At 38.6% G+C, this 27,994-nt stretch overlaps 1 protein-coding gene across 8 annotated transcripts; it reads right to left on the minus strand.

Annotated features, from left to right (window-relative positions):
* Positions 1 to 529: 529 nt before the first annotated feature.
* Positions 530 to 27,985, minus strand: Slc17a4 (solute carrier family 17 member 4). Of its 8 annotated transcripts, none has more exons than XM_090356279.1 (15): positions 27,809 to 27,985; positions 22,121 to 22,216; positions 21,259 to 21,391; positions 14,683 to 14,722; positions 14,401 to 14,500; positions 13,241 to 13,449; positions 12,451 to 12,684; positions 12,280 to 12,367; positions 11,742 to 11,828; positions 9,356 to 9,474; positions 9,063 to 9,224; positions 5,484 to 5,616; positions 5,255 to 5,402; positions 3,783 to 3,873; positions 530 to 1,429 (listed from the first exon to the last, which is right to left on the minus strand). In XM_090356279.1, the coding sequence occupies exons 5-15, from the start codon at positions 14,489 to 14,491 to the stop codon at positions 1,295 to 1,297; spliced, it is 1,497 nt and encodes a 498-aa protein (XP_090212405.1). In that variant the 5' UTR covers positions 14,492 to 14,500; positions 14,683 to 14,722; positions 21,259 to 21,391; positions 22,121 to 22,216; positions 27,809 to 27,985; the 3' UTR covers positions 530 to 1,294. The 8 variants fall into 8 exon arrangements, 7 of the variants coding, with proteins under 7 accessions (XP_090212405.1, XP_090212399.1, XP_090212402.1 ...); XM_090356273.1 differs by having other exon boundaries at positions 14,401 to 14,528; positions 27,809 to 27,984; XM_090356276.1 differs by lacking the exon at positions 14,683 to 14,722 and having other exon boundaries at positions 14,401 to 14,528; positions 22,121 to 22,212; positions 27,809 to 27,984.
* Between the last annotated feature and the right edge of the window lie 9 nt (positions 27,986 to 27,994).

Consider the following 27,994-nt stretch of genomic DNA (forward strand, 5'->3'; position numbering starts at 1 on the left):
TTACAATAATGAGGTACTGGTGTCCAGATATCAGTGTGTGGTATATCCTTTTTTTCTTTTAATTACGCGTTCATTTGTGTGAGACTTTGATTTCAGTCACTGCCCTCCTGAGATAGTGTACTCCTTCAAGCTTGACATGGTTTTGATGTCTGCCATGTTTCTATAAGCTTCAATGTATTTATTAGTATTTATTTAGTGCTTGAGTGGCTTTGTTCTCGTTCGTGATCCTTGTGCTGACCATATGAGGGCATCATGAAAGCAGATATACCATGTATATCTGCAGATACACCACAGAGATTTGGAATGAGGGTGAGCCAGTATAATAAAATGGATAATAAAATGAATAATGAATAAGACCCACTAAATGGTTAGGGGGTTCCCAATAATCAAAGAATCAGAAGAAGGGCACTGGAGATAGGACTGATGCCATGAATAAATGTCTTGAAAGGATTAAGAAAGGAACTGGACAATATCCATTCACTAAGATGTAACAGATCCCATGGCTTCACAAACCAGATGTGGGGCTGAAGTCAAGAGGGAAGAACAAAGGGGGATGTGAAAGAGCTGATTCCAGAGTCAGTGAGTGGTACAGATGTTATAGATTCAAACCCAGCATCTATTAAAAATAAAACAGCAGCAGCAACAACAACAAAACACCAGCAAGCTCTTTGTAACAGTTAAAGTCTACTAGCTCACTTGTATTCACTAAAGGAACTTTCATTGTGATGATATTTATTCTTTGTTGTTCTTTGCTCCTTTTCTGCCTACCCCAAACCTCAGAATAATCTTCTAATAGTTCTCATTTGACATGAGAACAATTTAACTTGTTCTGGCCTCTGGGACTTCATATATGCATACTATGCTTTTCTATGGTGAGATTTTAAAGAATAATATCTCTCAGGTTTCATCATTATGTTGTTTGGAGAAGGATACCACTCCACTCATAGCTTGCAGCCCTCACTTTTGTGTTTCTACCTTCCTCTTGCTCTGGTGACAAATTGTTCTCCAGCTTTTGCTGCTTTTACCAGGATAAAAGGAAAGAATGGAGGATGCAGAGAAATTCTGACCAACTTGTGCTTTAAGGAGCTCACTGAAGCAACTAGATTTCCTCATCCCCGTGAAATCTCTAGGCATGGTAAAAAATCTTCAGTATTACACAACCAAGGTCTTTGAGATACTAGGAACAAAGCCAATTTCAATTAAGTGGCTAATCAGTCAAACAGGTACAAATAAGGAAAGTGTGTGATGGAAAATAATGAAGTAAGCACCAGATTTCACACGTCACTTTGTTTACTCAGAAGTGGGTGCTTGTTTGCTCTTCAGCCCAGTGTTGTACTTCTGCTTGGCCGAAGATGAGGTAGAAGATCAGGCCTGATATATTAATCACAACTCCAACTATGAAGACATTTCTCCAACCCCACTCTGAATCCTGGAGGAAGAAAATTACCAGTTAGTAAAATCACCCAGTTCTTGTCTTACCTGGTTCACAAAGGCTTTGTATGATTCCATGTCCTGCAATTCAACCCAGGCTGATGAGCTTTCTAGAATGTGCAGATTCATTTCTATCATAAGGCCAGTACATGGGCAGTTAGTGCTGCTGGAATTCTCCTCATGTGGGACACCATTGGCTCATATCCTTCTAGTCTTTGCTTAAATGTTACCTTTTCTAAGAGACCCTTGTGTCAACCCTATTAAATTAAAATTCTACTCCCTTAATGTGCCCTATTCACGTTGTACTCACTGCCAATTCGCGATACCATGGATTTTATGTTAGTTTTCTACCAATTTCTTTCCTTTAATAGTATCACAAAAAGAGGAATTGTTTATTTGCTTAAAAATGAATTATGCTTGTTAACATTCAATACAAATTGAATACCTATTAAACAAATTCCATAAATATGAATTTGATACTTTTTGAATGAACAAGTCTATTAATCATGTGGCAGGAAAAGCAAGGTTAGAGTATTTCCACTTTAAGTGGCCCTTACCTCACTGTGTTAGTCAGTGGCTAGAAAGGAATTGATGGTTCAAAAACAAAAAATGGAAGGGACATTAATGCCTGTCAACTCTTCCAAGTACTCAGGAGGCAGAAATCTGAGGATTGTGGTTCAAAAACAGGCTTAGATGGGAAGTCTGAGATCTTTATCTCCAATTAATCACCAAAACACCAGAAATGGAACTGTGGTAGAATGCCATCCTTTAGCAAGAAAGCTAAGGGACAGTGACTAGGTTTTGAGTTCAAGCCCCAGTATACACACACACACACACACACACACACACACACACACACACAGAATAGACTTGATTTTTATTTGCTTAAAAAAAACACTGTTATTTTGTTATTCTCAATCATTTTCCTAACTTCTTGGCAGAAAGGCACAGAAAAGTTAAAGAATGGGAATGTTATCAGTGTCTTTCTTCATGTAGAGTTTATATTAATAAGACTCTTAGGGAATCCTCAAGTTGTCAAGTTTATCTTTATTTGATTGTATTAATTAATTATTTTTTTGAGATAGGATCTCACCATGTATTCCAGACTAGCTATAACCTCAATTTAAAAAATTTACCTTCTTCAGTCTCTCAAGAAATGTGATAAAAGCTTGCAGCAGCACTTTCAGCTTACTTGGACTATTTTATATGTGTTTGCTAGGACAGAAGGGTGAACAGATATAGAAACACTAGGCAAGCAACATTGGTGAGATGAGTTTCTATATGATCACTCATGAGAAACTGTGTGAGAAGCAGTTGCTCCTTTGCTTTGTCATTCATTCAGCATCTTGCTGGTCCATGCTGCAAATACTTGTTGGATTTCTTTATACAGTGACCAGAACATCATGGTTTCCTTGGCATTTTTTGTTTTACTTGGTATTAAACACAGAGTTTTGTACAGGCAATTGCTCTTCTACGAAGCTACATTCCTAGCCCTCAGGGTTTAACTTTTTTTTTTAATTGAATTTTTTTTTAGATTAGATCTCACTATGTAGTTCAGGGTGACCTCGAACTTGAGATCCTCCAGTCTTCACTTCCTGAGTGCAAGGAAGATAAGCATGTAGCATCATACCTGATTTTTGAGGTTTCAACACTGAAAATCTTACATGTTGAAAAACCAAATCTCCCAGTTACATGCTAACCATGATAGCAGGCTACTCTATACTATAGAACAAATGTCATGAATATTATTAGAAAATACATTTATTTCTGCCTAAAATTCATATGAATTTTTTGGTGAGGAATAACCTCACCAAGCAGGTGGTAATTGATTTGCATACACTAATCTGGAAATGAAGCCATGTTCAGTGTTCAAGACTCGTGAGTTTTGAAAAACGAACCCTCTGTTACCCTCTGTAGGTTTTGCAGGAAATTATGAACCATCCAGTTCAGGCTAGCTTTCCCCTGCCAACTGCTGCTCGTCACCCTTGGCTCTTGCCATAACTCAGGTCAGCCCTGCTACAGCTTGTCATCCTGTGGCAACAGCCAAGGGAGGGTCTTGCCTATTATAAACAAGCCAATCACAATCTGAACATATCCTCAAGAAAGGAGGAAAAGTGAGGGAAAGACAATACAAAATAGCCAGTCCCTGGACACATGGCAGAGAACTGATTTCCAGGTCCTCTGCTCACTCTTCTGAGTGTCCTTCACTTCTCTTGGTTAAATTCTTTGTTGCCTTTCTGCAACTGCACTTTCTGTTCCTGGTTTTATATCTATTCTGCCAGAGAAAAAGACCTACCACATTTGTGCATTCCTTTCATTTGTAAAATATTCATCAGAACATTTATCCTCACCTGACTAATGAGAAGTCCATTAACAGTAGGAGAGATAGCTCCAGATATATAAGCAAAGGTTTGCATTAGTCCCCTGAGAAAGCCACCATACCTGAGGGAGGAGAGAATAGTCCCATGTAAACAAAGGGGTTGATCTCTCTTTGTTGTACATCTGTACTTATCTCTGGGGCTGCTTGGAATTGTGTTCTGTTGTACATCTGTACTTATATCTGGGGCTGCTTGGAATTGTGTTTGCTCTTATGAAAGCCTGCATGAAGTACACTACCAATTTGTATAATCTTGTGCAAGATCTTGAGCTTTTCAAGGGCTGGCCTGTATTAACTTGTCAACATGGCATATACAAGTGAAGATTAGTGGTTTGCACTTCGTTTGTGTGGTTTCTTTGTTCCTGATCTTGACCCTGATCCTCTGGTTCTATTTTAAAGTCTCTATTTTATTTTTATTGTTTGTTTACTGCCAGTCCTGGGGCTTGAGCTCAGGGCCTGAGCACTGTCCTTGGGCTTTTTCAAGGCTACAGCTCTACCACTTGAACCACAATACCGCTTCCGGCTTTTTCTATGTATGTGCTACCAAGGAATTGAACCTGGGTCTTCGTGCATGCTAGGCAAGCACTCCACCACTAGGCTAAACTCCCGGCCTGCTAAAGTCTGTATTTTAAAGTCTCTCTCTCTCTCTCTCTCTCTCTCTCTCTCTCTCTCTCTCTCTCTCTCTCTCTCTCTCTCTCTCTCTCTCCTCTCTCTCTGTTTGTTGTTGTTGTTGTTTTGTTTTGTTTTGTTTTGTTTTGCTAGTCCTGGGCTTGAACTCAGGGCATGAGCACCTTGGGATTTCTCAAATCTAATGCTCTACCACTTAAGCCACAGCACCACTTCTGGCTTTTTCTATATATGTGATACCCAGGAATTGAACCCAGGTCTTTGTGTATGCTAGGCAAGCACTCTACCACTAGGCCAAACTCTCAGCCCTAAAGTCTCCTTTTTTTTTCTATGTAAAACCCCTATCATTGGATGAGATGCTATCTCCCTGAAATCAAAGTATCTTCCTCCTATCTTGGTAGTTCACTGTCTGAAGATGAAGTATGTCCTGTGGACTGGGATGGGACCTATGTGAGAGTTCTCACATAGTTCTAAGTTCTATGTGAGAGTCTCAGTCATCTCTGCTAATTAACCTGTATCACAGAGATATGTCTTACATAGGCGTAATACACTTTGTGTAACTATTGTATTTGTTCAAACAGAGAACTATGTGTCTCCTCTACTGAGCTGTCAACATGGCCACAGGCTACTCTTGTTTGCTTCTGGAGACAGTAAGTTCATAATGGGTAGACCAGCTTAGGGTAATTTCCAGGAATTACTTGGATGTTGGACTGATGTGACATGTTGTACCTACCACCTTTTACCCTTGTTGCAGAGCAGTTTTCAGGGCCACAGGATCTGAACAGAGCTATTGTGAGGAAGAGATCAAGGGATCCCTACCGAGGAGCAACATCTAGGAAGTTAACAAGGACTCCTGAATCAGAGAGGCTGTTGACAGCAGAAGACAATGTAAAGAGAACCACGGTGGTACTGAAGCTGTCTTTGACCCAAGGCAGAATCAAGAAGATCACAGAAGAGGCTAGAACTCCTAGGGCAGAAGGACAAGCACAATAAATAAGAGGTTCTGGAGCTTCCTACATCCACCCCTGAATTCAGCTTAAACATTTACCTATAGCAGTGAAGAGTTTCCTGATCGTGACAAGTCTGAGGATTTTTCTAGAGGAAAGAAAATCTGCCAATAGACCTCCAACGATAACGCAGACACAGGCAACACAAAATGGCAAGGCTGACAGGATCCCACTCTGAGAATCAGAAAGAAAGTGAATGCACGGAGCCATCTATAACATAGACTGCCCAGGATAGAGTGTACATATTTATGGGTTTTCATGTTAGTGCCTGGGGAGAAATATGTATATAACTTTTATTGTTATTGCTGTAAAATAATTTTAAGCCAGGCACAGTGGCTTATGTATACCCAAATCTAAGCTGCTTAGAAAATAAAAATTGGAATGATCTTGTTCAAGGCCTAATCATGAAAAATAAGGTAAGATTCCCATATCAACCAATATGCCATGTGTACTAGCCCTGATTTCTTATCCTATCTTGATTGACATGGGAAGCCATAGTTAGAAAGTACAGAATCTGAGGCTGGCCTTGGGAAAAAAACAAAATTTCCTTCCTGAAGAAAAACAACAAGATGAATGCCCTTTTTCATATAGACATAGACATTAAAAAAGACCTTAACCCAATAGAAAGGTAGAGGATGTAAATAATTTTTATATATAGCAAACATTAGTAGCCCCTGGATGTGTTTAAAGTTACCCAACTCACCCATAATAAAACAAATAGGGATACTATTTGTTCATACTATCGTCATGGACCAAACTAGCAAAACTCCACTTTAGGGTACCTGGTACTCATAAACGTTATTGGTTTCCTATCGAGAGCAATTTAACAGTAAATATGAACATTTATGGGGCATTTACCCATGGACACAGCAATTTCATGGGGAGCTATTTACTCCACAGAAGCAGTTGTGAAGGAGCAAAGGAGCAAAGTTTCTACTGCTGCTTTGCTCAAAGGTTGAAGAAGGAAACAAATAATGGCCAGGTGCTAGTGGCTCACACCTGTAAACTTAGCTACTCAGAGGGCTGAAATCTCAGGATGGAGGTTTGAAGCCAGCCCAGGCAGAAAAGTCCCCATGAGACTCATCTCCAATTAACTACTCAAAAACTGGAAATGGGGCTCTGTGGCTCAAGTGGTAGAGCACTTGAGTAAAAAGAGGCTCAAGGACAGCGCCCAAACCCTGAGTTCAAACAATATGACTGGCAAAAAAAAACCCCACAAACAAGCAACAACAACAACAAATAATATCCCCCGCCCCCCCCAAAAAAAACACATAAGGAAACTGGGAAATGGGAGTAAGAAATTTCATTATTTACATGGTTTTATAAAGTCAAAATTTACATAATCCTTAAAAGTATTTTATAATTCTTATGATCATTTAACCTCTAAGTTAAAAATGTGCTCGAGAAAATGAAAAGAGATCATCCTTTGTGGTACAAATCCTTCCTGTAATGGAAAGAAATTGGTGCTTTCTGGTTCAAGTGGTTGAGTAGGATATCAAGGATATCAAGGTTTTATCTGACTTAATGCAAAGAGTAGAGTCTAGGTTTTCCAACCTGACAAGTTCTGCTATCTGGTCATACTTGTCTTTCCATCTCTTATCCTCTACTTTCTTCTTCAGCATTCATCTTTTTACCCAGCCTCACAGTCAGGCTTAAGCCTTTTGCCAGTCCTTCCTTTCCTCATTCCCTTTTCTTTGCCTGCTTTCAACCATCTACTTCTTCAAGGGAATAGAGATCCAATCCCTCTTTGGGCTTTCTGATGTTCTTGTCTCCAATCTGCTTGCACTCCTGTTCCCCACACTCTTACCACTGCTAAGAAAGTCAGTTTTCCATTAGTTCACTTAGTACATCTTACTTAAAGTGCCCTCAATTTGAGATGATGGCTCTCTAAGCATTTAGGTTTTGCTTATAATGGCAATGTAATGGTCTTTCACTAACAGGCATCTGCTATAGACTGCTGGTCTTGGAGTTTGATTGCAGGGCCTGGGCACGGTCCCTGAGCTTTTTTGCTCAAGGCTAATGCTCTACCAATTGAGCTATAGCTGTACTTCTGGATCTTGGGTAGTTAATTGGAGATAGAATCTCACAGACTTTCCTGCCTGAGTTAGCTTTGACTTTCAGCCTCAGATCTTAGCTTTCTGAGATAACTAGAATTACAAGCATGAGCCACTGGTATAGCTACTCTGTGATTTTTAAGTCAGCCAAATAACAGCCATTGAAGATTCCTGGTAGTCACTTAGTCATCTGATCATTTTGTAATAATCCAGACAGCTGTAAACCTGTGTATATTTTTCTTTCTATATGGTATACTTGAACAAGACTTTTTTTTTGTATGTGTGGGTCATGGGGCTTGAACTTGGCCTGGGCACTCAAGGCTACCACCCTACCCTTGAGCCAAGCTCTACTTCCCATTTTCTAGAGGTTAATTGGAGATAAGAATCTGGGGTCCTTTTGTGCCCAGGCTGGCTTTGAACCTTGATCCTCAGATCTCAGCCTCCTGAGTAGCTAGGATTACAGGCGTGAGCCACCGTGTCCAGCTTGAATAGATTTTTTTTCAAAAACTATCCATGGATTTTTATAAGCTCTGCATAGAACTTCATATCTTATTAATATTTTTATTCCCAACATATGTTGTTTATGCATCTCTATCACAGTTTTCTCCCAAGGCAGAATTTACTTTGCTAGTTCTTTATTCTTTACATCAGAGGAGTGTTGTTTGCAAATATTGATTGGATTGAGTATAAAATTTTGCCAAAAGGGGCCGGGAGTTTGGCCGAGTGGAAGAGTGATTGCCTAGCATACACAAAGGCCCGGGATTGATTCCTCAGCCAGAAGTGGTACTGAGGCTCAAGTGGTAGAGCTCTGGCCTTGAGAAAGTCCAAGGACAGGGCTCAGGCCCTGAGCTCAAGCCCAGGACTGGCGAAAAAAAAATGTGGCTCAACTTTTGGACCGGGAGTTTGGCCTATTGTGCTTGCCTAGCATGCAGGAAGGCCAGGGTTTGATTCCTCCGTACCACATACATAGAAAATAAACAAGAAGTGGTGCTGAGGCTCAAATGGTCGAACTCCAGCCTTGAGAAAGCCCAAGGAAAGTGCTCAGGCCCTGAGCTCAAGCCCAGGACTGACCAAAAAAAAATTGGCTATAAAAATATAAGATTCTGTAAATATCTGACCTAGATCTACGTATCTTGGATCAAATAAGCAGTAAACTACATTGAGAGCTACCAGAATCCAAGTTAACCAGCTTGTATCGTCTGTATCGTCTTCCTTTCTTCCTTTCTTTTACTCACTCCTTCCCTCCCTCCTTCCTTCCTTCCTCATTTCTTCCTTCTTTTCTTTTTTTTGATTTTTGTTCTAGTACCAGAGCTTGAACTCAGACCCTGGACATTATTCCTTAGCTTTTGTCACGCATACCTGGTACTCTGCTACTTGAGCCACAGCTCCACTTCTGGCTCCCAAATAGCTAGGCTTACAGGCATGAGCCACTAGCACCATCTCAGCTTGCATTTATTATTGGAGTTCCAGGACTTAATACCCTGATTTTATGACTGTGAGAGAGACACATTTTGTTTAAATGAAGCATTTAAACAAAAGAACAGAATAAGCTTTCTCCATACTTACATCTCTGACATTGGCTTCAAGTACAGAGTTGAAATATGTAGGTGTGTATGCCATCACAGTAGAATACTGCCAGTAAACACAGAAATAGGAGACTACAATGGCCCAAAGTGGTAGGGATTTGACCATAGCCTTAATGGGAAGAAACCAGTCTAGCGAGCTATCCTAGAAGAAAACACATGTTAATATCCTTTCCCTCAATCCCATCAGAAAACGCAATCTCACTTTTACTACACTTGTTATTTCAGAGATGCCTAGACAGATATGAGAAATGGCAGAGGAATTCCTCAATGTACCTGTTGAGTCAGTGAATTCATGATATAACTCTTCTCACTAGAGCTGATAAAGGGATGTTTCCTGGGGTCATTATAAACAATAGGAAGCCAGAGAAGGCAACAGGCACAGCCAATTCCACCTAGGAAAAGAAGATCTGGTTAGCAGTGGATTCCTATGGCTGACATACTCTGCCCTTGCCTGCATGCACCCTTCTGGTATGGTACTATCCTAAGTGTATATTCCCTACCACTTGACTTCTTTGGTATTGGCCATGTTACTTGCTTTTGCCAGTGGCCTGAGGGCAGTTCCCTACCCAGACATGAAGGGCTATTATCTTTTTACACATGTTTCTTGGAAATCTTCCTGGCAAGACTGCAGTCTAGCTATTTCATTGTTGCAGGCAGATGAGAAACACAGAGAGCAAAACCACCTAGCTGTCCCACAGAACCATGGAAATGAGTGTTGCTATTTGAAACCACTGAGCTTTGGGAGGTATTAAGGAGTATCATGTTGAAGCTACACTACATTGTTACAAGTTATTAGTGTGGTTGCCTCTTGTACTTGAAATCACTCTCACTGTTCAAGTACAGATTCTAACACTTCTTGCTAGCCTTATGAAGCCCTTTTATTCTTAAACCTTTCCATGCCTTTTTCTAATCTTTTTCAAGCACGTGAGTTGACAGCAATACATTCATTCATTCATTCATTCATTCATTTATTTTTGAGGCAGGGTATTGCTACAGGCCAGGACTGGGGCTTGAACTCAGGGCATCACACTCTCACTTGGCTTTTTCACTCAAGGCCAGTAAACCACCTGAAGCTTAAATTTCTGATGCAGCAAATTGTATAGGCGATGGATTGCTCTAATAATTTTTAGGCATATAATTAGTCCTTAGCAAAGAAATCTTAACATAACTACAGGTTTGGGGAACTCAATAGTATCATTATTGGGTAACAGTGTGGCTCATCTTAAAATTACCCAATTGGGAATCTTAAGAAAATCTTAAGAGTTCTCTTTACTTGATTAGCTTGTCATTTACACATTTTCCACAAGCAGATATGACATTTGCTGAATTTTGAGAATAGATAATAAAAAATTACAATTTTACTACCAAAGAAATGAATCAAACGGGAAAAGTTGGGTGCTGGTGGCTCATGCCTGTTATCCTGGCTACTCAGGACTAAGATCTGAGGGTCACAGACTGAAACTAGCTAGTAGGAGAGTTCATAGACTTTTATCTCTAAGAATTACCAAAACGTCAGAAATAGAGCTCAAGTGGTAGGAACTAGGCTTGCGGGGGGAAAAAAAAAACATAAAACAAAACTCAGGGACAACTTCTAGGCCTTGAGTTCAAGTCCCAGGACTGGAAGAAAGAAAGGAAGGAAGGAAGGAAGGAAGAAAGAAAGAAAGAAAGAAAGAAAGAAAGAAAGAAAGAAAGAAAGAAAGAAAGAAAGGAAGGAAGAAAGAAAGAAAGGAAGGAAGGAAGGAAGGAAAGAAAGAGAAGAAAGAAAGAAAGAAAGAAAGAAAGAAAGAAAGAAAGAAAGGAGAAATGTGGAGAGATGAATATAAAAGCCCCCTTTGCCGAACACTGGGGTTGGAGAATGTTAATAGCAATTAAACAAATAGTGAGATCTTATGCTGCATATGCTCTCAATTTCTCAAAATAAAAAGCCACTTATTATCTGCCTTATCCTGAAGAAACAACTGGCTAACTCTCCTGTCCAAACAGTACTTTATCTACGATGTAGTCACATTTATATACTCTTCTAGTTGTTGGCTTTTATAATAATAATAGTAATAGTAATAATAATAAGAGAAAAATTAGAGATTTTTTTTGGATTGGTTGTGGGGCTTGAATTCTAGGCCTGGGAGCTGTCCCTGAACTCTTCAGCTCAAGGTTAGCACTTTACCACTTTGAGCCACAGCACCACTTTGAGTTTTTAGGGGGTTAATCGGAGATAAGAGTTTAAGGGATACTCGTGCCTGGGCTGGCTTTGAACTGTGATCTTCAGATCTCAGCCTCTTAAGTAGCTAGGATTACAGGCATGAACTACCAGTTCCCAGCAAGATTTTTATTTTTTTTTAAAGAATTTATTAAATAGATCTGACCAAAAATATGGTCTTTCTGAGATAACATTTTCAGCATTTTATTTAAGATATTGCCCTTAAAGCCTGTGGGGTTCTATTTAGAAGCCATAAGGAATATTATTTTGTCTTTAAAGTCACAAGATTATTATAGCTATATATATATGACTACTAACACTTAAATGCTCTTTTGTAAGCCAGCAAGATTCACAGCATCCATATTTATTAGGATTTACTTAATTATAGATAAGTTGCATTACAGAAATTATGCCTAGCATCCTTTGTCATAAAAATCAAATTCTGAGACTTGAAAAGCTCACCAAAGATATAGAAGATATAAGGCCATCCTATGACCTCGCAGATGAAGCCACCAGAAAGGAGAACAATGAAAGTTCCCAGCAGTGACCCTGAAGAAAAGATACAAAGATGTTCTAGGTAAAAGAGCCAGTCACAGTGTTCTGTTTTCTCTCTACAAAGATAGGTTGCATGGTGACTGAAAGTATGAGCTTCAACTCAGACCACCCAGGTGCGAATTCTATTCCTTTATTCAGTAGCTCTTTAATCTCAGACAATTATTTGTCTATTTATACCTTGAATTACTTCTGCTGTGTCTTCATTTTTTAGCTGGCTTATTAGGATTCTATGGGGTTTTAAAAGAAATGAATGTGTGTGAAACTCATGAAAGTTTGATGTATGGCCAGCATTCAGTTTTGATCAAGAAAGAGAGATTAGGGTAGTACTTTACAGCAAGGACTATGAAGACAGAGTAATTGCAATATAAGGTTTTAATTCTCTTGATAGACCATTGGTAAGTACTTGTGAACAATTCATAGAAGGTGAGATTAGGATTTAAATTACCTGATGCAGCAATGGCAGTGAGTTGACTCCTTTCCATTGGCGGAGCCCATTTGACCCAAATTGAATACTGACCTGTTGATACCAAAACCTGGGGGAAATTTTTCAATCTTAGATACATGAGATAACTTTGGAAGGTATATTCCATTTTTTACTTGGAAAACATGTTAGTACCTGGGCTGTGCCTTGGATAACCCGAAGAGCAACAAACAAAGCTACTCCAACATCAGCCGCCAGTGGAAGGAAGAGGGTCAGGACTGAGGAGATCACCAAGCCAGCACCAACAATATACTTGGCTCCAAATATTCCAGACACATATCCAATAGGGATTGGAGCCAATAATGAGCCATAACTGAGAGCACTCAGGATGATTCCCTGGATTTCTGGATTCCAGTCATAAGTAGGGGCCTGGATGACAAGGAGAACCGTAGTATCTTTGATCAGAAAGTGGACCGTATAGTAAAGACTTGAGAAGAAATGCAGTAATCAGTAATTCTCTTTCTTTTAAACTGTTCTCCAATTCCTCCAATCTACCAATTTCATAAAAGAAAAAAACATTGACATCAATATATGCTCAACACACTCCTGTCATCTTGCACAAATAATTGACCAATTAACATCTGAAAGCTTGCCGAGGGGAAAAAAGCTGATAAGGAAGGAAACATTATAAACAAGCCAATGAAATGTATCAAATAAAAGAGAGAGCATAGACATCATCTGTGAGGCTTGGTTTGTGGCAATTCTCATCATCATGGGGGAAGAGTTTATTTCCACTTAATGGTAAACTATTTTAGCCTAGTCTTAAAGTCACAGAAACTGAGCAGAGATGAAATCTCCTTAGACACTCTTGTGCACATAGTATATACTCAATAAGCATTTGCCAGATAAATGCATTGAATTTCTTCATAAGATAGCCCTTTCAGGCAAACCCATTCCATTCAGACTTCAGTCTCATGCAACTTACCAATGGCTTAAATTCCTCTAGCGTTTCATTCCAGTAGTCCTGGGAATAGTCTGTGGGGGGTCTTTCTGTGGAGGCATTGGGTTGGCTGCTCGTGGCTGTATTGTTTACCATAGCTGTGATAGCGATGCTCAAGCCCATTTGTTGTGCAGAATTTGAAAAATTACAGAGCTGCAAGATGATGGCCAGCCAGTGTCGGACTGAACAAAGCCCTAAGAGGAGGATGGTGCATAAAATTTTATAATCAAGAAGTTTTCTTCCCAGCCCTCTTATAATCAAGAAGAGGGACACAATTGACCTCTAACTGTGTTGCAGAAATACAGGGAGGGGAGATGTTTTGTAGTTAGTTTTATTGTCCATCAGGAATTGGAAGAATGTGTGCAGTTGGTGATAGTAGGCACAAAGAGAGAACTTCCCACATTCCCAGCATGAGCAAGGTGAGAGTAGAAATGAAATGGCACCGATTCAAGGAAGAACGCAATAGTGTAATTCCTTTGATGCACAAAAATCAAAGTTGAGCAAAATAAAACACCAGGAGTGGAACTCTATCACAGTGTGGAAGGGACATTCCTTCACATTTCGTATGGCGCTCCTAGAATTGTCTTATTAGTCTTGGCAGAAAAGGCATCATTAGGATCTGGCAACATGAGGATCTTCATAAGTCCCAGCAAGGTCTGATCCAGAGGCCCCAGCCTTTCCCAGTGAGTATAGGCCACAGAGAAACAGAACAATTAGAGGAAAATTGAAGCTGGATACCAAATGACACAGTTAGCCGGATTTATTCCTAATGACTAGTGAGAAGCAGACACACTAGTTATAATATGGATGAGAGGAAGGAGGGAAGACAATGATGTGGTGGGAAGAAAAAGCCTGTTCTTAGTGTAAACAAAAAGATTCAATGGGACCAACTCTGATCTTAGAATCAGACAAAAATGGTTTCTGTGTTTCCTATTGAAGTTTGAAAAGTTGTTATTTTAATCTCCAAATATGCCGATTTAAGATTTCTTAAGAGAACACATGAGTAGGAGCAAAAGTGTTTCCTAGCTATTTAGAATTCTTGGCAATGACAGTGGTAAAAAGAATGCTGAGTACCCACAAAAGGGAAGTGGAGTTGATATAGAAATGGGATATTTCCATGACCAGATTTCTAGACACAATTTTACCTTTCTTGGAAGATGGCTCTTGAGTCACGCTTCGGTTTTCATCCATGGAAATATTTGGCTCTGTATTCTTGACATCTGTTCCCGTAGACATATTGGTTGTCTGCTCACAAGGGACTGGCATTTATTCACTTAAATAAAAGAGTTAAAAAAAAACAAATACAGAGAGAGAGAGAAAGAGAGGGGGGAGGGAGGGAGGTGGGGAGTTTCCTATATTTTGTGTAACATGGACTCCATTCTTGGATCTGTCAGTAATGATTGTATGACCATGGAAAGGTCAATTACCTTCAGTTTTGGGTGAAAAAGCTGCTCAAGAGTTTAGGCCCTGAGTTTAGGCCCAAGTTTAAGCACACACACACACACACACACACACAGAATGAGAGAGAGAGAGAGAGAGAGAGAGAGAGAGAGAGAGAGAGAGAGAGAGAGAGAGAGAGAGAGAGACTGAAAATTAAAAATTGGAATGCAAATTGATGTTCAAATTAGTATTCATTGGCAAAATGGAGTGGTTAAGGACTGAATATACTACTGTTAAAAAATTTAACCCATGTGCTACATTCCTGCTCACACTTTAGGACAGTAAATTGAATAGAAAAGATAATATAAGTCCTGAGAATTAAGGCAAAGCTCTCAGGGCTACATCTCCCCTAGAACTATAACAATTCTTCTAGTGAACCTAAGGTGAAGAGTTCATTGGCTTTATTCATGGACTCAGTAAACATTTGTCAAGTAAGTGGCTGGAATGTTTTGCCTCTGGAATTCTTTCTTGTATGTGATGCAAGGACTTATGTGTCCAAAAGAAACAAGCTGAATACATGAATCTTACACTGAATTGTCTCATTCTAATAAGCCCTTAAATGGACAGTGGAAAATCACTGGTCACCTGTAATTGCTTCAGGTAATTCTCTCTTTCTATTTGTCTAATCTTCTTTCTTTCTTTCTTTCCTTCTTTCTTTCTTTCTTTCTTCCATCCTTCCTTTCTTCCTTCCTTTCTCCCTCTTTCCTTCTCTCACTCCTTCCCTCCCTTCCTTCCTTCCTTCCTTTTATGAAAAAGCATCTCTCTATGATTTTCAGGATTGTTTCATAATTAAGAGATATGTTCTTTCCTTCACAATCTCTATCTTAAATTATCAGTGTCAACTGTTCTCAAAGAAAGACCCATGCCTACCTCTCAAAAGCAGAAGATCAAAAGCAAAAGTTTGAAAGCTAACCTGAAGGAGGAAGTATGTAGAATCTTCATTCCTTTCACATAAATTTCTCTTGACTTTTTGCAACTTGACTAAACCCCTTGGACAGGAATGATTACTCAAAACCTTTAGTCTCTATGTAAGCAACCATGAAGATTTCATTGGCTTAATGGTTTAATTTTTAACTTTATTTTTATGGTTTTATTGATAAGCAGGTCAAGTTCATCAAATCTTTCTCATACTTCATGTTCAGCTGAGGTTGTTTATATTTTCCATGATCCTCCAATCAGAATCAGTGCCCCTTCTAAGGATCTGAACAAGATGAGCACCTCATTCAAATAGCCAACTTCTGGGGTCTTCCAGAGTTATTTTCATCTCCATCACTTTTGCATTCCTTTTCACCCATACCCCTGTTTAATGCAAATGAGTTTTGCAACTTCATCTGTTTGCATTCATAGGAATCAGAGTTTTAACCTAGGGCTTAGGACTCAGATTGTTTGCCTTGCTGATATTTTGCCATTTAAGCCACACCTCCAATCATAATTTTTGCTGGTTATTTTGGAGATGGAGTCTCTATGGACTGTTCTGCTTAGACTGGCTTTAAACCCTGGTCTTAGGAATTTCAGCTAGAATTAAAGATGTGAGCCACTAGTGTTCAAGTTCTGAAGTGACTTTTACATAGAAGCTAGACTTTATACATTTTGGTTATCTTGAGTAATTTCTATCATTTTTCTGGTTTAATATAATTGGCAAGTCGTGTTTTTTATGAAAATGTAACTCTACGATTCTATGTCCTTTTGTACAAAAGGTCTCAGATGGCTCAACATGCCTCCATTCTGTTTCCTCACCTCCAATTTTCTTGTAAATCCACTCAGACAGAACATCCCCAGAGAAAGCATTTCTGCTGGCAGATACAGTGGCCACTTTCCTAGTCTTATTTGTCAACGTTAAGCAACTTTTACCAGTTTTTTTCTTTTGAGGAGTAAATTCAGAAGCCTCCACATATTAGGTAAGTTCTTTACCACTGTGCTATCTTTCTAGGGGCACTGTTGAGACTAGGTCTCCCAAGCTGGCTTCAGTCCCCCATCTTCCGACTTCCCACCACATCCAGACCCATTTGCTCCCTTTCCATTTCTTGTACACATGTCAGGCACCAGTCAAGTGTGACTTTTTTTTCCTCATGCTTTGTGAGTTTTTCATTCCCATTTCCTTTTACTAAATCCTTATATTTTCTCTGACTTCTGTCAGAACTCTATCCTTGAACTTGTGTTTCAAACTCACTCCCAAGATGAGCCAGCCTGTCCTCATTTCTTGCAAGTCTTCCTCTGACTTAGGTGGTTCCATTCCCAAACAAGTGCCTTCTCTTCACCTGCATTCATCTCTCCTTGATAATCTGGTGGCTATCACAGTTTTAATATGGCCACAAAAAAGAATACCCGAAGCCCCTTCTGACTATAGTACCACATTTGTGTTAATACCATCAACTATATCCGCAGTTGCTCTTTTCCTACTTCCCCTCCCTACTCAACCTTCATTTACCATCATAATTTCTTCTGCAAATTCCATCTGCAAGACTTTCCCATGTTCTACTGTTCCACATTTCCTCCATTCCCATCACAATCATTCATCATCAGACTAAATGTAATGTTTATGTTTTGGTCCCATTTTTTCCATTGTTTCTCTGTCATCTTTATCACCACTGGAAGCATAGTGTATGAGATGGACATGTGACCAGGCTCCTTACTAGTTTATTCATTCCCAGTGAATCTAGGATAAGAGGAACCACATTTAGTTTCCCTACTGTGCTTAAGTCTGTATAACATCCACCATCTTGACATGATTGACCTCTCCTGTCATCCCTCTCTTTTCTCACTGCGTTCCAGACACATGGAAGTTTTTGTAGAAACCCATTCATGACTTGCAGCTTTTTCATGTGCAATTCCTTAGTACGCAAGACAATTGCAAGTGTTTTATTGAAGTTGTTAGAAAAATAAAGCACTTAAAAATATACTTCCTCAGAAGCTTCTAAGAGGAGGAATTTAGCAATCCAAAAGATTATTAAGACAGAAAAAGTTGAGTGAAGTAATCCTAAACACAAGTCTAATGAAGTAAGTACACAAATTGTGACTGCAGATTGGCGGCAGGGATCAAGTGCTAGAAAACCTGCCTAGCAAGTATGAGGCCTTGAGTTCAATTCCTACTAATGAGATGGTGATGGCAAAGACAAAGATGAAGAATAAGAGGAGGAAGATGAGGAGGTGTAGGTGAGGAGGAGAAGGGAGAAGAGGAAGGGGCAGAGGAGGAAGAGGTAGAGGAAGAAGGAGAAGGAGAAGGAGAAGGAAAAGAAGAAGAAGAAGAAGAGGAAGAGGAAGAGGAAGAAGAAGAAGAGAGATGTTACTGTGCTTTGGCCTTTTCCTGGGTACCAGGGGCTTGAACTGATGGCTTTAGCTACTCAGGATGCTGAGACCTAGAAGATGATAGTTTGGAAACCAGCTCAGACAGAACAATCTGTAAGACTCCATCTCCAAAATAAGTAGCGAAATGTGGGACTGGAGACATATGTGGCTCAAGTGTTAGAGCTCTGATTTCAGGCCCTAGCATTTCTCGCTCCTAACAAAAACAAAAAGCTTTATAATTGAGAGATCTGGGTTACCTGAGAATTCTGAAAAGCAACCAGTAGTAATTCTGTAAAGAATTATTAAAATTATCTCTAACTTAATTAACCTATTTAAATGATATCTTATAGCTAGAGTTTGGGATTCGATTTTAATGCAATATTGGTGTATGAAATAAAGTACATTTGATGTAAAAACAAAGAGTACAAAGTTTCAGAGAGATATTCTAGAAAGTCAATATATAGTATATTCTTCACCTATTAATGATATATTTCACACATTGAAATTTGCTGAGAATAAGCTCTGAAGTAATACCAATACACACACACACACACACACACACACACACACACACACACACACACACACACGCGCGTAGCTGAATGCAGTGATGGTTAACTTTAACTTGATTGTGATGATTATCTCTATAATCCCTGCTCCTCATGGGACAGAAATCAGAAGATACCTGCTGATTGGTATCTGTAATCCAAACTCTGAAGGAGACCAAGCAAATGACAGTATCACAAAAAATCTTACGTAGCTGGGAGCTGGTGGCTCACACCTGTAATCCCAGCTACTCAGGAGGCTGAGATCTGAGGATCATGGTTCAAAGCCAGACTGAGCACCAAAGTCCGTGAGACTCTTATCTCCAATTAACCACTAGAAAACCAAGGTTGGCTCAGAGTGATAGAGTGTTAGTCTTGAGCTGAGGAGCTCAGGGACAGTGTCCAGGCCCCAAACCAACAAGAAAAAAATTACCTAAAGCAAAAAAAGTTGACAGTGTGAATTAAGTAATAGAGACCATGCTGACAAACATGAGGTCCTGAGTAAGTAAACCAATCAATCAATGCTGTGAAAGTCTAATATTCCTTGGGTTGGGAGAAACTTATCACAAGGATTCTCTTATACCATATGTGTTACATATTGTTAATAAACTGTGTTTTCCTCCTTTTTTTTTTTTTTTTTTTTTTGCCCAGTCCTGGGCTTGAGGTCAGGGCCTGAGCACTGTCCTTGGACTTTCTCAAGGCTAGAGATCTACCACTTGAGCCTCAGCACCACTTCTGACTTTTTTCTATGTATGTGGTACTGAGGAATCGAACCCGGGTCTTCATGCATGCTAGGCCAAACTCCCGGCCCCTGTGTTTTCCTCCTTATTAATTTGTTTTGTCACTTTGTCATCATCAACAAATACAAATATTCAGGAAAATTCTTTTTTCAATGTCTGTGATTTTTGGAATAAGCACACCTAACACTCTCCCCCCCTTGCCCCAACCACAACTCTCTTTCTCTGAATGAATGCAGGTTATATGAAACCTGCATAACCTGGCAGGTTATATTAAAATTATATTTGACCGTTCTGAAAAAAGAATCAGAGAATTGAGAGGAAAGATTGGAATTTAAGTTGTACTGCATTGCTGACCATTCCCTTATTTTGATTTTTTTTTTCCCCTCCAGTCTTCTAATTACTTGGCTTAGATGCGGGAGCAAGTATAGGAAAATGGACAAAACAGAATCACTAAAGCTGGATTTCTGACTGGAAGACTAAATGGAGAAGTCCCAGGAGAACAGCAATGGGTTAAGTGTTAACTTATCAGAGTTTGTGAAAAATTGATTAGGAACTCAACTCTTACCCATAGAGAAACAAAAATTCTCAGCAAATAAATGAATAAAAGGCATAAGGAAAAATAGAATTTTAAAATTGAAGAATATAATAACAAAAATAAACTTGCTGAATGAGTATTAGAGATGGAAGAGTCAGAGATTTGAAAGGTAGTAAACAAGAAATATTCGATGTGGATGGCAGAGAGATAAAAGCCGGAAAGAAAGCAATGGAGACAGGGTTGATAACTGAAAGTTGGTTTTTGTCATTGAGTCCCCAAAACAAATGATAGAAAGAATAATATTAGAGGAGAAACATGGAGTGAGAAAGAATAGGGCTAGGAAGTGGGAAGAGTGGAAGAGGAGAGAACTGAACACCCAAATGTGGTGATACATGCCTTATAATCTCAGCAAGCCAAGTTCCAGACCAACTTGGACTAATAGAAAAAGGCTATATATGACTTCTTTAGTATGCACAAAACCCTGGGTTCAATCCAGAGATAAAGAGAGAGAAGTAAAGGAGGGTATATCAACGAGAAAAGACACATTTTGTAGAGTTGCAAATGATTTCTACTCAATTCCCCTCCCCCAAAATCTCAGAATCTATGTGAACAAAATTAATAAATCTTATCAAACAAAATTGAAAATTGCCATTTAGAAGTAGGAAATTCTATTTACACAGTATATATACTATATAGAACTATTTTTTTAAATTAAGAATCATGGGGTGGGGAGAGGTGAAAATGTCAATAACTGTAGATAATTGTATAAAGAAAATAAAATAATTCAAATGGATTTTAAGCAGCAAATTATTTTATAAGAAAAATTTAAATTTAATAAATTTTACCTCAAGATTGTAATGATTTAAAATCTTGAAAAACCCAGAAGTTCAAAAAATATATTCTCATATATTGTCAATAGAAAGTATGGCCTGAATGTATCCTCAAAAGTTCATTTTGGAGGTGGGGCCAGTCAGATATTAGATTTTAGATGAAGACATGAGGATGGAAGGTGAGGCCAGGAATTGTGGTTTACACCTGTAATTATAGTCAGGAGGTGGAGACTGGCAGGACAATGGTTCAATCTGAGTAAAAAGTTCACCCAACAAGCCAGGCATAATCCACACACCTGAAATCCCTGTTCTGCATAGGAGGCATAGGTAGAAGGAACTTGGTCAGTAACTAGCTTGTGCAAAACATGCAGTGGTGGGGGAGTATGGGGGTGGGGGGAGCCCAAGCGTTATCAAGTGGTACAGAATATATCTGGTAAGCTCAAGGTCCTAAGTTCACATTCTAATATCACCAAAAGAAGAGAAGAAAACAGCACCAGTTTTCATTCTTATTCTCTTTTTCCCTCTCTTGATTTCCCTCCCCTCTCTCCTCCTTTCTCCCCATTCTTTCTCCTTTTTCTCTGTGTCATCGAATGTAGGAACTAGAATAAGTCAGAAAAATAGCACTTACCAAAACTAAATCCTTCAGACTTTGGCCTTGCAAGTTTCCAGCCTTCACATTTGCAAAACAAATAAGTCAGTGGTATTATCGTTTTAACACCCCAAGATGACTAATGCAAGGAGCATACAGATTACCGCAGACTCTAAAAAAGAGCAATTTGGCAATATCTGTTAATGGTTGAAACTCCATTGGACTTTAACCAGTAATTCATTGTGCCAAGTTTTACTTGAAACTATACTTATTTACACAAATGTGAGCTGAAGTATGTATAAGGACTGTCACTGAATAGATTATAATACTATCAAATGATTATATAGCATTTAGTATGCACCAAGCTCTTTTTGAATGTTATTAACTCATTGGATCCTCCAACAAACATAAGGGAAGTACCTTCTGCTTTAGAAAGTTTTATTTTTTTGAATTTGTGTAGTTGTTGTTGTTGTGGATTTCCTGAGGAAAGCAGAACTGGGGCTTGAACTTAAGGCCTTATTCTTGATAGGCAGGGGCTTGATCACTTGAGCCAGGTTTGCAACCCTCATGAAAATCTCACAGGGACTTTTCTGCCTGGGCTGACTTTGAATTGTGATCCTCTGACCTTAGCCTCCTGAGTAGCTATAATTATAGGCGTGCTCCACCGACGTGTGGCTGTTTGTATAATTTAAAGGTAGATATCTTGCTAAAACGTGTCTGTATTTTTCAGTTTGAATCTAAAACTTGAAAAGAATTCATGTTCCTCACAAAATCTACTCTCTAGTATAATTTGCCAGTAATGGTATCATGAAACTGAACTGTATTAATTACAATTTGTTACATTTTATTAGCATATATTTGTATAAAGTAATTCAATTGTGTTATTTCTATACATACATACAATATATCGTGATCAAATGTATCCCCTTGAATTCTCCCCTTGTTCTTCTGCCTTCTTAAAGCAATTTCAGCAATGAGAGTATGACTCAGCACCTGCCTTGAAAACACAAATACTGAATTATATTCCAGCGCACACACACACACACACACACACACACACACAATCAGCAAGTTTCATTGCTCTATTTTATGCATGTATATAAAGTTCTTTGACCATGTTTATGCCCATCTTAATTACTCTTGGTCTGAAAGGCAACAAATTGAATTATTTTTGAATACCAAGAAAACATATCCTGGTATAAACCTAGGAAAATATTGACACTGAATGTGTACAAAGATTAAGGGTGGAATTCTATGTTTGTGGGAATAGCAAGTTTCTGGCACAAGCAAACTGGATAGACAGGTTTCCTCATCATCATTGTCTCTCCATTACAATCCTTCCACACTTATTCAACTGGTTTCTTACACCAGTTTTCCAGTGCCAAGAGTGTGTGTGCTTAGTAATCCTTGTTTAATGAGTGGATAGGTTTTAAGAGTTCAAGTATACCAGTATCCCAAGAATAAACTACATATTTTCACAATATATTTGTCCTTAATAAAATGCTTGATTTCCTTTAATCCTGTCTACTCAGCATAAATCATGGTAAATGCTGATTTAATTTTATGTTATTCTTTTTAGGAATTATGTATCTATTTTAGTAATTGAAATTAGCCTCAACTTATCGTCTTGTGAAGTCTTAATCTGGATTTGCTATCATGGTAATGGTAGCTCATAGAATCTCATAGACGTTCCATCAATTCATCCCTCTGCCATCCTTTCAATATGGTAGCCACTTGTCCTTTTACTGTTGATCTGCTGTTTGGGCTTTTCTGAAACAAATCATATCCTTAAAATCATATAATATGTACTCTTTTCAGACGGACTTATTTCATCCAGAAATGTATATTCCAAGTTCCTTTGTGTCTTTTCTATTTTGATGCCTCATTTATTTGTTTTTTTCAAAATAACGGTGTCAGTATGTAACCCTGATGGGTTGATCTTGCTATTCTACTCCCCTCAGCCTCCTGATGCTGGGATTATAGGTATGCACCATTACGCCCGGCCTCGCTTTTATAAAACCTCAATACATAATACTCCATTTGTATGGGTCTGGTAGAGTTTATTTACTTCTTCATTCACCTTGAGCATCTTATGGCTTCCAAGTTTTAGAAATCATGAATCAAGTTTCTATAAATATTCATGTGCAGGGTTTTACATATAAATTTGTGTTCAAGGCACACAATTGCTGAATTATATTGTAAAAAGTGTTTTTATTAGAAAGTATCAAAACATTTTCCAGTATGGCTGTCTCCCTCAGCAATGAATGAGTTCTTGTACTCACAAATTCATCAGCATGTGGTATTGTGTTTTGAATTAAGCCATTCAAATGTGCTATCTGAATGTACTTTTTACATTTTCATGTTGGAGCTGAACTCCAGGTCTCATACTCTGGTTTGGACCTTTAATTGTGCTTTTGCATTCCTTTAAATTTGCTCAAGACTGGTACTCTACATCTTGAGTCACTCCTCCATTTCCAGTTTTTTTTTTTCTGGTTAGAGATTGAGTCTCACAGATCTCTCTGCCTTGGTTAGCTTTGAACCATAATACTTATATCTGAGCCTCCTGAGTAGCTAGGATTACAAGGGTGAGCCAATAGCACCTGACTTCATTATATTTTTAATTTGCAATTCTATGACAATGTATAATGTTGATAACATTTGTGTTTATGTGCTTATTCATAGGCTAGTTTGTTCATATTCTTCATATGAACAATATCTAATGTGGTATTTTTATTTTTCTATGGTGGTGAGGGGAGAAATCACTCATATGGCAAATCCTATAAGTCTTTTTGAGGGAACAAATTGCCAGAGTGACCTAATATATTGTTATATTTTACCTTTTTGCCAGTTCTAGGGCTTGAACTCAGGGCCTGAGTGCTCTCCTTAGGTTTTCTCAAGGCCAGAGCTCTACCACTTGAGACACAGTACAGCTTTTTACTTTTTCTATATGGTACCGAGGAACTGAACCCAGGTCTTCATGCATGCTACGCAAGCACTTTACCAGTAGGCCAAGCTCCTGGCCCCATAAATTGTTATATTTTAATAAAGACAGAAATTTATATTTTAGTCCCTGGACCAAGTTATTTAGGTGTCATAGAATGGTCACATATTACTAGTTAATACTGGTCAATTTGGTTGGACACTGTACAATCCTAGATACTGTGTAGAAAAATCTTGAGAACAAATTAAAATTTGGCCTAGTTTAGATAAGTTTTAGAATTTCAGAAGGATTGTGAAATAATAGAAGAAATATGAATTCTTAGCAAAGGAAGGGTTGAGCTTACATCATAGAAGGGAATCAGGGTATTTTGTTGTTTCACCAATCTTACAGGCTCAACCATACCCTCTGGTTTGGGTTTAAATGTCTTTACCTCATAATATTAAATGAGCAAAAGTCCATCCTTAATTTTATACTTCTTTGTTACTTATCCCTGTTGTACACCCGGATGAAAAAAATAAGGCAGACCAAACATGCTTAATTGACAATAGTGCTAGGAGTGGAGTTTTCATTATGCTGAGAAAGTTGCCCCTTGGATTTTTCCTGAAGTTGCACTTATAAACAATATTAACCATTAAAACAGAGTAAATAAGGGGCTGAGATTTTGGCCTAATGGTAGAGTGCTTGCCCAGCATGCAGGAAGACCTGGGTTCGATTCCTCTGTATCACATACATATCAAAGCCAGAAGTGGTGCTGTGGCTCAAGTGGTAGAGGAAAAAGCCCAAGGATAGTGCTGAGGCCCTGAGTTCCAGCCTCAAGACTGAAAAAAAAATAGATAAAACAAAGTTATTGAAGTTACTTTTTCTTTGAATTAACATTGACAACAGAATGAAAAGCTACTAGGAACAAGTCTTCAGAGTAGGATCTGAGACACACAGGCATCTACCTGCCCCCAACAACCATACAATTGTGCATTTCTAATGTTACTTTTGTTTTCTCAATTTACTCAAAGAGCACAGGACTCAACCACTGGAAGTTTTGTATTGATTTTGTAATGTTTTCAAATTTTCCAGATCCTTAGAGCCATTCTCGTCAATCTCTAACTCTGAAAATCTTCAGAGTTTTTACCGGGTCAGCTTGGGTAGCATTCTAGGCCTTGAACCAGTGTTTGTGAGTGCTGTCCTTTCCCTAAATAAACCAACCCAACCTTGTGCTGAGAGACTGCTCTTACATGCAATTCTTACCACCCCAAACAGCAAGTCCCTGCATTTAGTAGCATGTTTTTCTTAATTTGGTTTTGTCATAGTTCTAAAAATAGTGATAGTTTTCATTTTTGCAGTAGGACACACAGGGAAACAATAAAACACACCAGATGATTTAGAATAATCATCTCAGCATCTTTTCATGATGGTAAATTATTTTAAAAAAACTTTGCTTTAGCTATGATGCAAGTGTATTATTGGTCACACAATAAATTGTAATTCTTAATTTGTGCTGTAGTTTTAACAAAATTGGAAGGCTCTCCAGCCTGGTGCACAGAGTTCATTCATATTTGAATTTGGTGGGTTCCCTGCTGGTACTTGCTATTGTTTACAGCTAGGTATTTTGCTTCTTTTTGTCTTTTCGCATAAGAGGCTACATTAAAGCAGGATTGCTCCCTTAATCTCTCTGGCCCTCATTCACTCACTATAGAGAGTAATCAGATATAATTTTATCCCATTTGGAGCTTTATCATCAAGCCTTGATTGTTGCCAATTTCATTTGACTTTAATCCCTCCTTTTCCACAGCCTGATTACAGTGGGACATTGCATTTCTTTTTCAGTGTACTATGACTGGCTGAATTTATAGATGGAAAATGGGTAACATCCACAAAAGACAAAAATTTTGCTTTTTACTCACTAAAATTTCTTCTCATACAGTCCAATTTGTATAAATGGAAGACATCAGATTAATGCTAGTCTTTTGATGTTGCTGTAGTTATTGCATTAAATAAAAGTGATTTGGCAACATACTGTGCTTGAAAACTCATCACAACCCTCTCTAAAAGTATGGTTAGCTGTAAAGAGAACTGTTGATTACCAATACAATCATTTCTTGATTGGCTATAGGGAATTACCTGAATGTATTACTTATACCTGGTGTTATTATTCTTCAGTGCTAGAGAATATTAATGTTGTTTTTAAAGATTGGTTAATATTATAAAATATTAAATAACAGGAAAAATTATCTAACAATAATGACTAGTATTTTACTAAGAAACAAAATTATTCAACTAAACGTGTTAGTAAACGACAAACATCCACTCAGTTTAATATTTAGTTTTCCTTTGATTTTATAAGTTTGCATTTTATTCAATATTCAAGAAATCTTATGTATCCTAGTTTGATATTGGTAACTGTCCAGTGAGCTGCCAGGGTCAGTGTGACACTATCCCTAATCTTTTGTGCTTAAGATGGAGTTCTACTAATTGAGCCACATCTCCACTTCTGGCTTTTTTTTGGTAATTAGAAATAATCTCACAGACTTTTCTGTCCAGGCTATTTTTGAACTGTGATCCTCAGATCTCAGCCTCCTGAGTAGCTAGGATTCTGAATGCAAGCTAGGACTGTGAATTGACACCTGGCTGGTTCATTTTTAATTTAAGATTTGTGGTATTAAATTTTTTTTTTGCCAGTCTTGGGCTTGGGCTCAGGGCCTGAGCACTGTCCTTGGACTTTCTCAAGGCTAGAGTTCTACCACTTGAGACTCAGCACCACTTCCAGCTTTTTCTATGTATGTGGTACCAAGAAATCGAACCCGGGTCTTCGTGCATGTTAGGCAAGCACTCTACCACTAGGGCAAACTCCCGGCCCCTATGTGATATTTAAATTTGGAATCCCAGGTCGCCTTGCAGAACTAGAATCACTTGAGCCACATCCCCAGTCCGTTATGCTTTAGTTTTTTTTTTTTCTTTTCTATATATTGTTGTTAGTGTAAAGGTGATATACAGAGGGGTTACAGTGACATAAGTCAGGTAGCAAGTGTATTTCTTTTTGAATAGTGTCACCTTTTCCCAGGTTTTTCATTTGTTTTTAAGGCAGGGATCTTTTGTTTTGAAGGGGACTAAGATCCTCCTTTGCTAAGACTTTAACATAGCCCCGTTAAAATTTCTGGATATATAATCATCCTAGAATTCTTGGGAGAGCCTTGCTAGAAGATATGAGAAAGCTTGCAGCTTAGAGGTCAAGATTTGCTTGTTAATATCCTATAGGCACGCTCTCCCAAAATAAGAGTTTCCAAATTTAACTTTGTTTTCAATCTTAATTCAGTATTACTCTACCTTCCTTAAAATATCCAAAAGGCCCCCTAACAGGACTACCCATTATTTCTTAAGTTTTCATTCTTTCTCTTAGGAAATATCTACAGAGATAGATAGATAGATAGATAGATAGATAGATAGATAGATAGATAGATAGATAGATAGATAGATGGATGTTCTCACAGTCCTCTGGTGAGATGGAAGTGGCAGCCAATTAAGTTTATTGTCCATGAAACAGAAATTATTCTCCGTAATACTTTTGTGAATCACCTAAGTGCTCCAAAGAGCCTTTGGCATTCAGCTTTGGGGGTTTTGTTTTGTCCCCCACCTTCCAAGTTCAATGGCACTCACTGGGGGCGGCTTAACTGTACATGCCAATGACTTAGGCCTTCTTGTCACGGGCTGCGTTGCCATCAGCTCCCGCTTCTCCATAGCCAGGTTAGGTACACCTCCCAAGGCGCCAACCCCCCAACCCTCTGCGCCTAGTGGCCCTTTCAGAACTGGCAGGCCTCCAGGCTCTCTGGAGATGAACTTGCT

Source organism: Megascapheus bottae, chromosome 22 (genome assembly GCF_031878675.1).
Source record: "Megascapheus bottae isolate mThoBot1 chromosome 22, mThoBot2.hap1, whole genome shotgun sequence".
Lineage (NCBI taxonomy): Eukaryota > Metazoa > Chordata > Mammalia > Rodentia > Geomyidae > Megascapheus > Megascapheus bottae.